At 42.1% G+C, this 13,363-nt stretch overlaps 1 protein-coding gene across 1 annotated transcript in view; it reads right to left on the bottom strand.

Annotated features, from left to right (window-relative positions):
• Positions 1-1,534: 1,534 nt before the first annotated feature.
• LOC100196828 (protein phosphatase 3 catalytic subunit alpha) overlaps positions 1,535-13,363 on the bottom strand; it is a 58,741-nt gene continuing 46,912 nt past the window's right edge. The window contains 4 exon segments of the mRNA NM_001141850.2: positions 1,535-1,893; positions 2,248-2,359; positions 2,524-2,648; positions 13,160-13,360. Coding sequence (NP_001135322.1) covers positions 1,697-1,893; positions 2,248-2,359; positions 2,524-2,648; positions 13,160-13,360 — 635 coding nt within the window. The 3' untranslated portion in view covers positions 1,535-1,696.

The following is a 13,363-nucleotide window of genomic DNA, read 5'->3' as shown; positions in this document are numbered from 1 at the left end:
ACGTGAAAACAGCATTCTTAAAGATGCAATATGTAACTTTTTGGGTGACCGACCAAATTCACATAGAAATAGCTCTGTCATTCTCATCGAAAGCAAGTTTAAGAAGCGGTAGATCTGTTCTATGTGCACTATTTCTAGGCTTCCTGGTCTTAAGTTTAGTTTTTTGTGTCTTTTACTTTTGGTTTTATAAACCAGCATCAAACAGCTGAAAATACAATATTTCTGGTTATGGAAAATATATTTCACAGCGGTTTAGATGGTACAATGATTCTCTACACTATAGTTACTTGTTTTATCACATAAACTGAAATTAGGCAAACTATTAGAATTGTATCAACCAGGAAATGGCGTAGCACTTCCTACATAGTGCAATCTTAATTATGTGCACTGTAAAGTGCACGTGAATAAATGAATACATTCACAGCATTTTTCACACTACGCAGCTTGTGAAGGAGGTGATGCTGTTGATGGCCCACCTGTAGAAGTAGGAGCAGCCTCTCACAGTGTTGTGTGTGAAGTGCTCTTGGCTTTTCTCATTCCCAAAGTCTTCCAGGGGGTCTGACCACAACAGGTCACACATGGGCCCGTACGCAGGGGGCTCTTTGAATCTATCTAACTGCAAAGAGAGCGGGACACAGAATTAGGAGAGACAGGGAAAGACAATGTCAAGCAGTCAGGAAAATGTCTAATCTATGAGGATACTCAGTCAGTTTAGCTTCCTCAATGGGTTGGTGTTGATCAAGTGATACCTATGGAAAAGTGGTTGTTTTTGTCATTGTAAAAGACTTGAGATGGATATTGATTTGACAATTAGTCTTGCTACATTGAACTGTGGGTAAAACAAAAACTGTTGTTAGGGTCTCTGTTTTACAACGGTACATCATGTTTGAGTGAAAGACACCCACAACATGTGGACTGGATGGCAATGTGTGCCTATTAAGAGTAGAAAACATGAATAGGTATATTCAATCTTGACCACACTAATACTTCCTCCTCAAAAATGGGATGAAAAAGGTACAAATTGATGTGATCAGCCAAAAGCTCATGACAGTCATTCAGAGAAACCATATCGATTTCTCCAGAGAAAGTATATACTGTAGCATAATGGACACTTCAATAGTGCAGATTGGATTACAGAGACCCTCTGATTGCAGCCACAAAATCCAATTGTCGTTATTGAATTTGAGAGAAAGCAGGATCCGACTCTTCAACATTTTTAATCAGAGCGGTCCAAACTCTGCCCGAATGTAACTCTCCTGTTAGCTTGGGGCATCGTTTGAGAGCGAACTGAGAGGAGAGGTCGTCCATGTTGTATTATCAAGGTCATTATTTTAAAAGGAAATATTTCAAAGGAAATGGTAAAGTCTTCATTTTCTTGAACAGCAAAATGGGGAAAGAAACAGTTTGCACAATACTCTGTGTAAACGTATCTGTATCCTAATTGAAGTGCCTTTCACATGATAAATGCCATTAGAATAAAATCCGTGTGAATGTTTGTTACAAGGGAAAATTGATTATCATACTTATACTGAACACCCATTATGCTTTTAATGAAACCTCGTTAAAACCATACATGCAATATATTCATACAGCATAGAAACAGTACAATATCAATATCCAATGTATCCATGAATGTAATACTTTATCAACAGTAAAATAGGAGATAATTCTGAATGATAGTGTAGCAGCTCAAATATCAAGCATATTGCATGGTCATGCAGGGAACGTGGTTCGGGAGGACACGTACTTTCCTGATGTCGTCAAGGTTTGTGATTTCTGGGGACAGTCCTCCGTGTACGCACAGGAACTGCTGGTTCATAAGGGCGGCCAGAGGAAGGCAGTCGAAGGCATCCATACACGCATCGTACACCCGCTCCGAATACTTAATTCTACCTGTCAAGGTGGAAATAGGGCAGGGAGTGAGTGTTGCCAGGCCAAACACCCCTAGCTCTTACACACTAGGGCAGTGTGCTGGGCCTGGGTCGGAAACTATTTAAAAAGTGTCCGAAAACCTCCAAAGGACATAAAAAACTCCAGCATAATTTCACTCTGCCCTTGGTATTTTATTTAGACTCTGAGCCCGAACACAACAGCAATAGTTATGACATATGTAAATACCTATCAAGGAGAGAGTAAATATCTGATTTCATACTATGCCAAGAAGCACTTTTCTGTGTGAATGTTTGAAAGTTACGCGTCAGGTTGAATGTAAAATGCTTTAGAATGAAAAACTCAAACCATACTTACATTCCTGCTTAAATGTGAAATACTCTGTCAAATGTCTACATTCGTGGTTCCCACGAAGCAAAAAGAGTGTTTTGGGGTATAGGATCTTTAAGGCCCACAAGTACAGCACACACTGGAAAAGAATAACAAAGAGATTTGGAATGAATTTTCAGATTTCTTTTCAGAACATATTTTTATAATACAGTATAACCAACAGTAGTTTCAGATGTACAAACGCAAAAGCATCAACCACTTCCTCCTTTAACTTAATGTTCTTAGAACAGGCGAAACACTTACTTCGATACTGAAATATCCTCTGTCGACGTAGTCGCCCAGGAAAAGGTATCGTGTGCTAGCTGGTGACCCTCCTACTTCAAACAGCTTCATCAGGTCAAAAAACTGGCCATGGATGTCTCCGCAAACTACAGGAAACACACATTGGGAGGAAATCAGAAACAACAAATCTTACAACTCTTCACTTTAATATGTGACCCGTTTCAGGAAGCTAGGTGTATGTTGCATGTCACTACTTCACAGGAGAGGCATTTCAACGTCTTTCTTTCTTTATTTTGATCAAAATGAGTTTTTTTTAACTTTCATGTGCCTTGTATTCCATCTGTAAATATGAATACAATTGTTCAATACCGAGCCTAGTTGGTTTAGCCACAGAAAAAGACAATCTTCCCTTTAGGCATGGTTGGCTAAGATAATGGATGGGCTGGACATGCCGGGAGATGAGTTTGGATTGGTCTGCCATGTAGCACGCTTCTGTCTATAACGTGAGCTGCTCAGTATGTGGAGAAAATCATTTCTACAGCGGCTTTTTGGAACGATATAACGTTAGTCATCGAGAACTACAAAGTTTTGCTACTTTTCTCAACAACATTGATGCCCTGAATTTAGCAGGCGCTATCGACAGAACAGTTGGAAAAAGTTGTGATGAGCTACTTTCTGCACACACCCCGGTCAGTGTGAACCGGAGGTACTCGACACAACGCTGGTCAAACAAAACAGAGTTCAATGGTTCCAGTCTGCCATGAAGTATTCATCCATGTAAACGGGTAAAAGTCTAGCTACATTTTCAGATATGATACGTTTGTAATTTAGTCAGAAAGTTGTTTTCATTGCAAATTAAAGCGTACTGTTAGCTACTGTAGCTAGCGAACATTAGCTTTCTGGCTCGCTAGCTAACGTTACGTGTATGATCTGTGTCGCAATATTATTCAAATGATTTGTATCTAGCAAGCTAGATACATGTCTAAACAAAATACTTCACTTCCCCAGGTGATTACTTGACCCATCAAGTTAGTCAGGTGTGTCTTGGGGTGATTACAGCCATCTATTGTATTTCATGAACATATGTACATGTATAGACAATAGTGACCCATCCACTTAGCTAGATGTGTCTGGGGGGTGGTTATAGCATTTTCACATGACCCATCAATTTAGACAAGTGTGTCTGGGTAAGCATCATCTAAAAATTATAAAATATTTACAACATATTTTTATCTGGACACTTTGTTTTTGAGATTTCTACTACTATGCAAATATGCAAGTAACCATTTCGCTGTACCGTTTACACCTTCTGTATCCTGTGCATGTGACAAACTTAGATTTTATTTGATATAGTGCGTGTTTACCACAGACAATAACATGGAGAACAACATGACCTGCACCAAAGTCAGATTAGGATATAGGCTAAAGTGTCCAGAGTTTTTGGAGTTTTTCCTTTTTGCAGGCTACTACTTTTACCACTTTTAGTCTTGAAATCTTTGGTTGTTTACTACACTACTCACTCTGTTTAGCACATGGCCTCACGTGAATCCTTAAAGAGATGGGTGGGGTTAAGGCTTAAGAGGGTGTGAACGATGCTGAATGGGTGGAGACAAAGCAGAGCTCTCCAGTAGATGTAAAAAAACATTCAAGGCTCATTTTCTCAAAAGTGGGGTTACAAGTTACTTTCCCGGTGTTCCTCAACTGCAGTGTATGATACACCCTTTTCTAGCTCTGAGTCTGTATTTTTATCCAATGTAAAAAAAAAAAAAAATTAAAATGTTGCTACATAGGACCGAATCCAGGGGGTGGGTCACATATTCGAAACACTTGCTTCGTCCTCTTTAAAAGTGCAGTTTTCCTGTGCAGTAGAAATTCATAGGTTTTCTAATTACACTTACGTATACCCTTTGAGGGAGTTTGTTTGTGGTATCATGATTCATGTACATGTTAAGAAGAATCACATGGACCCAGGACAAAAAGAGCGTTTTGGGCAAGTGTTCCTCCTAATACATAAACATCATAGTCACGTTTATCATTATCATAAGCCACTCTCTGATCCCAAGAGGCACAATAGCTTTTATTTACAGTGGCAATTATTAGTTAATATATACCCAGTTCCAATACACAATGCAACTACTTCTCTCACCTGACAAACAGAAAGGCTTCAATTCCAAGCATGTTTCATACAATTTTGCCTAGAGAGGATTTGCAAGCATGAAGTGTCTTCTGTTTCTGTACTGTATGTTGCCAGCCAATTGAACCTGGACCAACTGGTACAAAAAGGTGTTGTCTCGCCTGTATCCTTTCATAATACATGCATCATGCATAAAACATGAAAACCAAGCGACTTAGTGCTGCATTACATAGTGAGCTCTGCTTTGACTAACCTGCGCCACCAACATGACCTAACCTGCTCGTATACTATATCTGACATCATTTCTTAGCATTAAAAACACTTGAGTAGGCCAAACCCTCGACGTTGTGTCAAGTTCCTGTTTTTCTTTCTCGAGATAAATGCAACACCTTTACAGAATGTCTGTCGCGTTGGACCTTACTCAAACCAAGAAGGACCACTGTAAATGTGAAGGGAGATATAGCAAGACTACCTATCAACAAACAAACATCACAGTAAAATGCTTTACACTCAGTATATGAGTAGTGTGGGACTCGTTCCTCAGTAACCCAATAACCTTTTGAATTGGCCATTTCATTCTAACAAGCACCACTGGAAAGAGCTGTACATTGATACCCCATTGTCAGTGAGGGTATAATGTTAGTGAGAGTATAATGAGATAACATGACAAACGAATCAATAAAGCTGTCATTCAGCCATGGCTCCTATCAACATTTACATTATGGAAGCGCCAACATTTCCCTCTTTCTCAGACTCCGGGTGGCATCTTTAATAGAATAAAATATGTCTGTCTCGCTATGACATGAGTCACTTCCCTGTGCTTTTTATTCTTAGAATACTGACTGAAATCTATGAAAGGAACATCACTTGCACAGCCTATTATTATTATTAAGGAACAAAATTATGCTATTATGGAGGGAAAAAAATGTATCCCAATACCTGTTTAGATCTCAACTATAGAGTGATGTTCTTGTCTGCAATTGTATGGTAACAAGCAGTGTCGAAAAATGTACTGTACTCTCCCTCTCTCCATTCTTAATAACAGAGTGATGGGGCATTATCTTATTTAGTCCCGTTGGTCTACTTTACACTAATGTGACAACGTTGATGTTAATCACATCCCCACCTCACCCATCAATCAATCGCTCCAGTCAACAACCCAACGTGACCCACACTGTGACTGGCCTGACTCAATCGCTCCATGATCACTCCATTCGCCACTCAGTCAAATAGGATTGGTTTTCCATTGCCCCTCTGACCCCGTTCACCACTGCTCCCCGGAGAGCCAAGGAGCCACAGCCCACGGGGCCTTCCGATGTTTGTCACCCGCTGGCCACACACTGACAGCAAGCATGCATGGGACTGTGATTACAGAACGCAGACCGCCAGGAACAGCCCAGTCATTTCTTTGTGGACCCATTGCAGTGCAGTGGTCGGAGTAGAGTGTCATAATCCAGCTGCCCGTCAACCTTCACGACCAGCCAATCATAGTTTATATTATCATACAAAGAATTCCCTGATTGGTTTTCACAACAAACTAAAAAAAATACTGTATTTATATTCAGAGTGTGTGTGCTATTCAGCAAACATTGGTCGATAATTCCCTCTCCATTTTTCTAACCTTACATTTCAGTGAGAAAATGCTAAATAACATGAACACTCATGTTAACAATTGACACTGATATACAGTAGCAAAAGACAACGCCAGCCAGCTACAGTACTCTGCCTTGAAACACAGTTGCTATAGCACTGATATTAACTGGGTCCTTGGCAATGAATATCAAAACCGTCCTCTGATTTGTTTGCATGTCTGTCTTTAAGCACGCATCTAAAGATTTCGAGAGTTAGCCCGTAGAAATCTATTGAAGACAGTTCCAATTATCATCTGTTGGAGGAAAACCATTAGCTCGAGTTGCAAACCCCCTGAGGCACGAGGAAGAGAAGAGAGAATTTCTGCTCCGCATATGCATTGTAAACTCTCATTTTGTCATTTTGTCTTTGGAGAATCCCCACACTTTGCAAATGGTTTAATTTCTTATTTTAGACTTAAAGCATATGCATCGTGAACTCTCATTTTGTCTTTGGAGAATCCCCACTCTTTGCAAATGGTTTAATTTCTGGATTTAGACTTAAAGGGTTATCATTTCTAATGCGCTCCCTCTCAGAGTCAACAGCATGGTGTTACAAATGATCTTCAATTCACGCTGTCTGAGAAGCAGTTCACTGTGCAAAGTGGGTGTTCAATCTCGCTTACTACAAAAATAAAGATACTTGTAAGGCAGCATCGATCCCCTAATCATATGTCATTAAAGGAAATGATGGAATTATAGAAAGTCAAAATCCCTCTCGCTCATTGGTTTCTCAGCCAGCACTGTATGCCAAGGCTGACCATGATCACTATGGAAACCTCTCTTATTGGAATGGAAACAACCCTACGATGAAAGAATGTGTTCCTACACTGGAGTAACTTTCAGAGGCTTTTCACACCAACTCAACTGTTAAATACAAAGGACTTTTCACATGGCTGCTAACACTTTGTGCCATAACAAGTTACGACTATTCAGTTTTATAATGTGTGATTTAAGATCAATCTCATGACCAGGATTTAACTGCATGTTGTAAGCAATACTAACTGTAAATCCATGCAAGCAAAGTCTATACCAGGGGTGTCCAACCCTGTTCCTGGAGAGCTACTGTACCTTCCTGTAGGTTTTCGCTCCAACCCCAGTTGTAACTAACTTGGTTCAGTTTATCAACGAGCTAATTATTAGAATCAGGTGTGCTAGATTAGGGTTGGAGCGATAACCTACAGGACGGTAGCTCTCCAGGAACAGGGTTGGAGTTAAAACCTACAGGACGGTAGCTCTCCAGGAACAGGGTTGGAGTTAAAACCTACAGGACGGTAGCTATCCAGGAACAGGGTTGGAGTTAAAACCTACAGGACGGTAGCTATCCAGGAACAGGGTTGGAGTTAAAACCTACAGGACGGTAGCTCTCCAGGAACAGGGTTGGAGATAAAACCTACAGGACGGTAGCTCTACAGGAACAGGGTTGGAGTTAAAACCTACAGGACGGTAGCTCTCCAGGAACAGGGTTGGAGTTAAAACCTACAGGACGGTAGCTCTCCAGGAACAGGGTTGGAGTTAAAACCTACAGGAGGGTACAGTAGCTCTCCAGGAACAGGGTTGGAGTTAAAACCTACAGGACGGTAGCTCTCCAGGAACAGGGTTGGAGTTAAAACCTACAGGACAGTAGCTCTCCAGGAACAGGGTTGGAGTTAAAACCTACAGGACGGTAGCTCTCCAGGAACAGGGTTGGAGTTAAAACCTACAGGACGGTAGCTATCCAGGAACAGGGTTGGAGTTAAAACCTACAGGACGGTAGCTATCCAGGAACAGGGTTGGAGTTAAAACCTACAGGACGGTAGCTCTCCAGGAACAGGGTTGGAGATAAAACCTACAGGACGGTAGCTCTCCAGGAACAGGGTTGGAGTTAAAACCTACAGGACGGTAGCTCTCCAGGAACAGGGTTGGAGTTAAAACCTACAGGACGGTAGCTCTCCAGGAACAGGGTTGGAGAGCCCTGGTCTATATGATGGACTTTTGATAGCACATTTCTGGTTCATTTCTGGTCAATGAAGCATGAATGCATACCAGAACAAAACATCCTTCTATCAAAAGCTGGGCTGAACTCAATTAAAATGACTTACTCAACATCACACTGGAATGAGACATAAAACGAGAAGAATAACAAACAATCCAAGAACACAAGGGCATAGAGGGACATGATGAAGCAACACAAGGTTACACTAAACGCTCCAGTGCCGAGGATGTGCTCTCGCTGTGTGTGTTTGTGTGTGGGTGGATCTGAAGATCTCGACAAAGCCAACCTGTGTCGTTTTTTTCTCTCTGTGATAACGCCATGGTGACAGAAGTGGCTGTGGGGTCACACTGGAATAGCCAGAGTGACCTAGGGGTCAAGGTGACGACCTGATGAATAGGCAAGCCAGGCCACGGTGAGTAGTAGTCCCGTTGTATCTCAGTTGGTAGAGCATGGCTCGTGCAACACCAGGGTTGTGGGTTTGGTTCCCATGGGGGACCAGTACGAAAATGTATGCACTCACTACTGTAAGTCGCTCTGGATAAGGGCATCTGCTAAATGCCTAAAATGTAAATGTTGTAGTCAGCTGGACACAATGGATAGTAGGCAGTATTCATAGCAGATACAATGGCTTTCCTCTGGGCTTTGTTATTAGCACGAAGACAAGCGCACACACAGATGCGCACAGGCAATCACGACACACATATGAGATGAGCAGGTGGGAGTACATTATCTCAAGTGAGCTAGGATTTGTTCTCGCCATCCCGCACAACCGCGCGATAGAGAACAACAACATATCGTCAGTCAGCAACAGCAGTGTGTGTGTGGGTGGCTGACTTATGCAATCTAGTGCGGCTCAATAACCTACACAGGCCACTCCAGAGGCAAGCTCATTGAGTTGGTGAGATCCACAGGGGAAGGCAGACGGTGCAAAATCCTCTTTTGATTGAGCAGATCGGTAATACCTCGGAGATCAACGCCGAGACTCTGGGAAGAGTTCCAGCCTGGAGTGAAGTAGTAGTGTATATGGAATGCAGCTCGCGATCTGTTCAGTATTCATGTGTTATATGTGAGAGACCGGAATGTGAAGGTCTGGTAGAGAAAATGCTCTTTTCTCTCGCTGGTTGTATAGTTAAGTCATTACTGCAGTGTTTTTGCAATAGCAGAACATCGCTACAGGTTGTTGTACTGAATGATACAGCAGGGAGCTGTGTCGGGAGCAGTTTAGGCCTGATGGACTAACACTGTGGCCTGGTTCCTCCATGAAAGCCCAGATGCCATCTGGCACAACCAGGAAGAGAGTGTGTGTGTTGTTTGTCTCAGGAGGGCCATTCAGCCAAGACACATCACATAGACGTAGGAGATGGTAGAATGAGGTGGAGAAAACACAGCGTGTTTTGTTTGTACAGTATGAGTGAGAAAAAAGGATATATTCTTTCCAACAGAAAATGTGGCCTTGTGAGGCTGTCAGTGTGTGTGTGTGTGTGGATGGGTGTTTGTGTGTGTGTGTGTGTATCCGTGTGTATACGTGTGTATCATTGCCGTAGAATAGGACTGTTGAGTAGGAGAGGGGTGGGGGGTGGGTGTAGGAGTGGGAGTAGAAGTAGAAGTAGCTAATGTTAACCCCTACCTCTGACTCTACTATCCCCCAGGCTGATTCACAACCAACACACAACCAAGCCTTTTCTCTCACTCTCCATTACACTTTAGAACCAATCACATACAACTGATTTCTCTGGAAGATAGCAATGATGAATTGCAGGTCCAGGCTTTTTTCTTTACTACGGAATGAGAGGTATTGCTTACACAATATGATCTGCAGAGAATGAGATCGGGACCACACATACAGCATTATGGAGCTACCAAACTTATTTTCCAAGCATCAATTTCGAAATAATGCAATTATGCATTACACCCAGCTAGCACATAACGTTCTGAGAACCATATGTTTCTCAAAGTTTGGTGAGAGCGTGTTGTCCTATGGTTATTTTGCATACAACCTTCCCACAACTTTCTGGGAATGGTGCAGGTAATGTTCTAGGAATGTTCTCCAACTGGTTGGACATTGGGAATGTTCTCAAATAGTTCAGAGAACATTAAGAAACAACGTTCTTCTGTGGGAATTTCAGTACTTCAGCATTACTTTTCATACACGTTTCCTCAAATTGTTCTAAAAATGTTAAGAAAACTTTCCATAAAAAACACAAGAAAACTTTAGTAACGTTCAAATAACATTCTAAGAATGTTATTTAAAAACATATGCCTGTTCTCAGCATCAACAGAACGTTTTATCCTCTATCTTGTTAAGTATGTTCGGGTGTGTTGGCTGTGCCCACTAATTGGCCACACCTGATCTTAATGAGTGCATGTTTCCTTTGAAATGGGGTGTGTTTGAATAGACTAAAATGAACAGATTTGTATAAAAAAAATAACATGGTATGTACGCTACAGTAGCTCCATCTATGCAGTGCAGTGGGCTAATTCCATTGATAGAGAAAAGAAGATCATAGGTTCGAATCTCACTGATGCCATGCCACAATAAAAAATAAATGTGTTTGCATGATTGATGTATTCCATGTGTCCTGTCTGTGCTGGAGTTCAAAACAGTTAACCCAAACTCCAGAGTGGCGCAGCGGTCTAAGGCACTGCATCTCAGTGCATGAGGTGTCATTAAAGTCCCCGGTTCGAATCCAGGCTGTGTCACATCCGGCTATGATTGGGAGTCCCATAGTGTGGCGCACAATTGGCCCAGCATCATCCGGGTTTGGCTGGGGTAGGCTGTCATTGTAAATAAGAATTTGTTCTTAACTGACTTGCCTAGTTAAATAAAGGTTCACATTTAAATGAAGAAAAAAAATAAGCTAGTAGTGTTATTAAAAGTCTTACTGAAACATGTTCTCAGAACATTATTTAATTACTTAAAAATAATCTAGTAATTTGGGGGTGGCGGTTAAGAGCGTTGGGTAAGTAACCGAAAGGTCGCTGGTTCGAATCCCGAGTTGGCAAGGTAGAAAATCTGCCATTCTGCCCTTCAGCAAGGTAGTTAACCCCCAACAACAACTGCTCCCCGGGCGCTGATGATGTGGATGTCGATTAAGGCAGCCCCCCCACACCTCTTTTATTCAGAGAGGTTGGGTTAAATGCGGAAGACGCATTTCGGTTGAATACATTCAGTTGTGCAACTGAATAGGTATTCCCCTTTCTCTCATTTCCATTGAAAAAACATTCTGTTTTACCGGTCAGGAAACTTATGGCTTCATTCCCAGAACCAATGGGAAACCAAAATCATACATTCCCACAACTTCCAAAGAACCAAATGTGCTAGCTGGGCAGTTTGCCATCTTTCCATTAGTTGAACATATAGTTACTGTTAAAAAATGTATGGTCATTGAAACTAAAAAAGCAAAGATGTTGAGACAATCAGAATAAAACACTTTTTTAACACCCACATGCTTCAGAGAAATAACAAAATTATAGAATTAATAAAAATAAACAACCACATCGACATGATTGCACCAACTTTGGTGGTATGAAACCATTTTGTCTTAAAACTTATGCTAACACATAGCAACCAGTGCCCTAACGCTCCCTTATTATATACTGTGAAGACTGCACATGGCTCTATGATTTGTGATCATGGCAGAGACAGTGGAGACATAATTTACAGCACATTGTGCAACACTCAGCCACAAATAGATGGGCAGCAGCACAGCACCTAGGCACCCTGCCATCTTCCATCATCACCTTAAGGCCATGGGTTTGAGTTCCATGGGTTTGAGTCTCATGTAAGGAGCTGTGTCTACCAGCCAGTCAGCCATACCCAAGCTAATACCTAGGCTTTAGCTCAAGGGACTAACATATATTTTCTGTGCACAGTAGACACAGATTCAAACACAGTCAGTCACATTTGCATTAGCCAGGGCCAAACTGGAGAGCAATGACTTGGTTTCTAGTGTAGAGACTTTAGAGAGAAAGAGAATATCAAATGCTATATTTCCTTGTAGGCTGCACAACAGAGTTTAAAACAAAACATATAAAGGTTTCTTAGAACTCTTCATGGATGTGATCTATTGCCATTAGTTCCTAAGACTGGCCCTCTGCCTCTCATTAAGCCCCCATCAAAGAAGCTCATTAGGAAGTCTAATTGGGTTATGACTGAGACACTTGACTTAATGGCGAGAGAGAGAGAGCGAACAATACGTTTGCATAGGTTTGAATCTGACTAGTTCGTACCAAAGTGTCAGGAATCACACAAAAATGACAAGCTCGCGTAAAAATGTAAGATTAAACTAAACGAGCAAACGTAAAAACTCGACTGACGTTTAGTGCATCTCCTAACGAATGGTTGGGAAGCGGATTACATTTCAATCCATTTCATTGGCTCACACAACATGTTATGTGACACGAAGGGAAAAAAAATACTCTATTCACCTCTCCACGGGGGCAAATACGTCTATGTGTGTGTCAGAGTAATTTTCCTTTTCAAGTCCATATGTACCAGAAAGGCATTTGAACAATTAGCATCGCCTTGGTTGGTCAGACTGTGTGAACCAGTTTAAAATGTCCCTCTGCCCTTTGCTTGTTACAGCGTTCTGGTGATGGGCAGCAGAGCCCACGCACGTCCTTCAAAGCCTGGCGGTGACTCACATACTCAGGGGAAGTGGGAAAAGTCAGAAGGTTGTATAAGGGCGCCCCAGACAGAGAGAGGGAGGGAGGGAGGGAGGGAGAAGTTCAAACAAACACGCATTGCAGTATTTAGGCTACAGAATGACTTTGTGTACTGTACAATTTTGCCACCACACACAACCAGGTAGACTCCCCTCATAGGTAGAAGCTTCTAGATTTCGGGAATAAGAAGTGTGTGTGTGCAGGCATTAGTTTGGTCTGTGTATGTCTATGTCCGTGTGTGTTTTACTCACTAACCTGTCACGGGGGCCTCTATGTCCAGCAGGTTCTTCTCAGCCCTCAAGATGGCCGCTCCCTCTCCGATGAGCCTGAGGGCCACGCTCTCCTCTACGCGGCCCTCCTTGGTCAGGTGGCCTTTGAGCACGTCCACTTTGGGCTTCCCATCGCTGTCAAACACCTCCTTGGCTGTGAGTCGGTGACTAGGCGGGAACGGGACAGCTG

The sequence above is a fragment of the Salmo salar genome, chromosome ssa18 (genome assembly GCF_905237065.1).
Source record: "Salmo salar chromosome ssa18, Ssal_v3.1, whole genome shotgun sequence".
Taxonomy (NCBI): domain Eukaryota; kingdom Metazoa; phylum Chordata; class Actinopteri; order Salmoniformes; family Salmonidae; genus Salmo; species Salmo salar.
The sequence above is the reverse complement of the archived record's forward strand: the minus strand, read 5'-3'. Positions and strand labels throughout refer to the sequence as shown.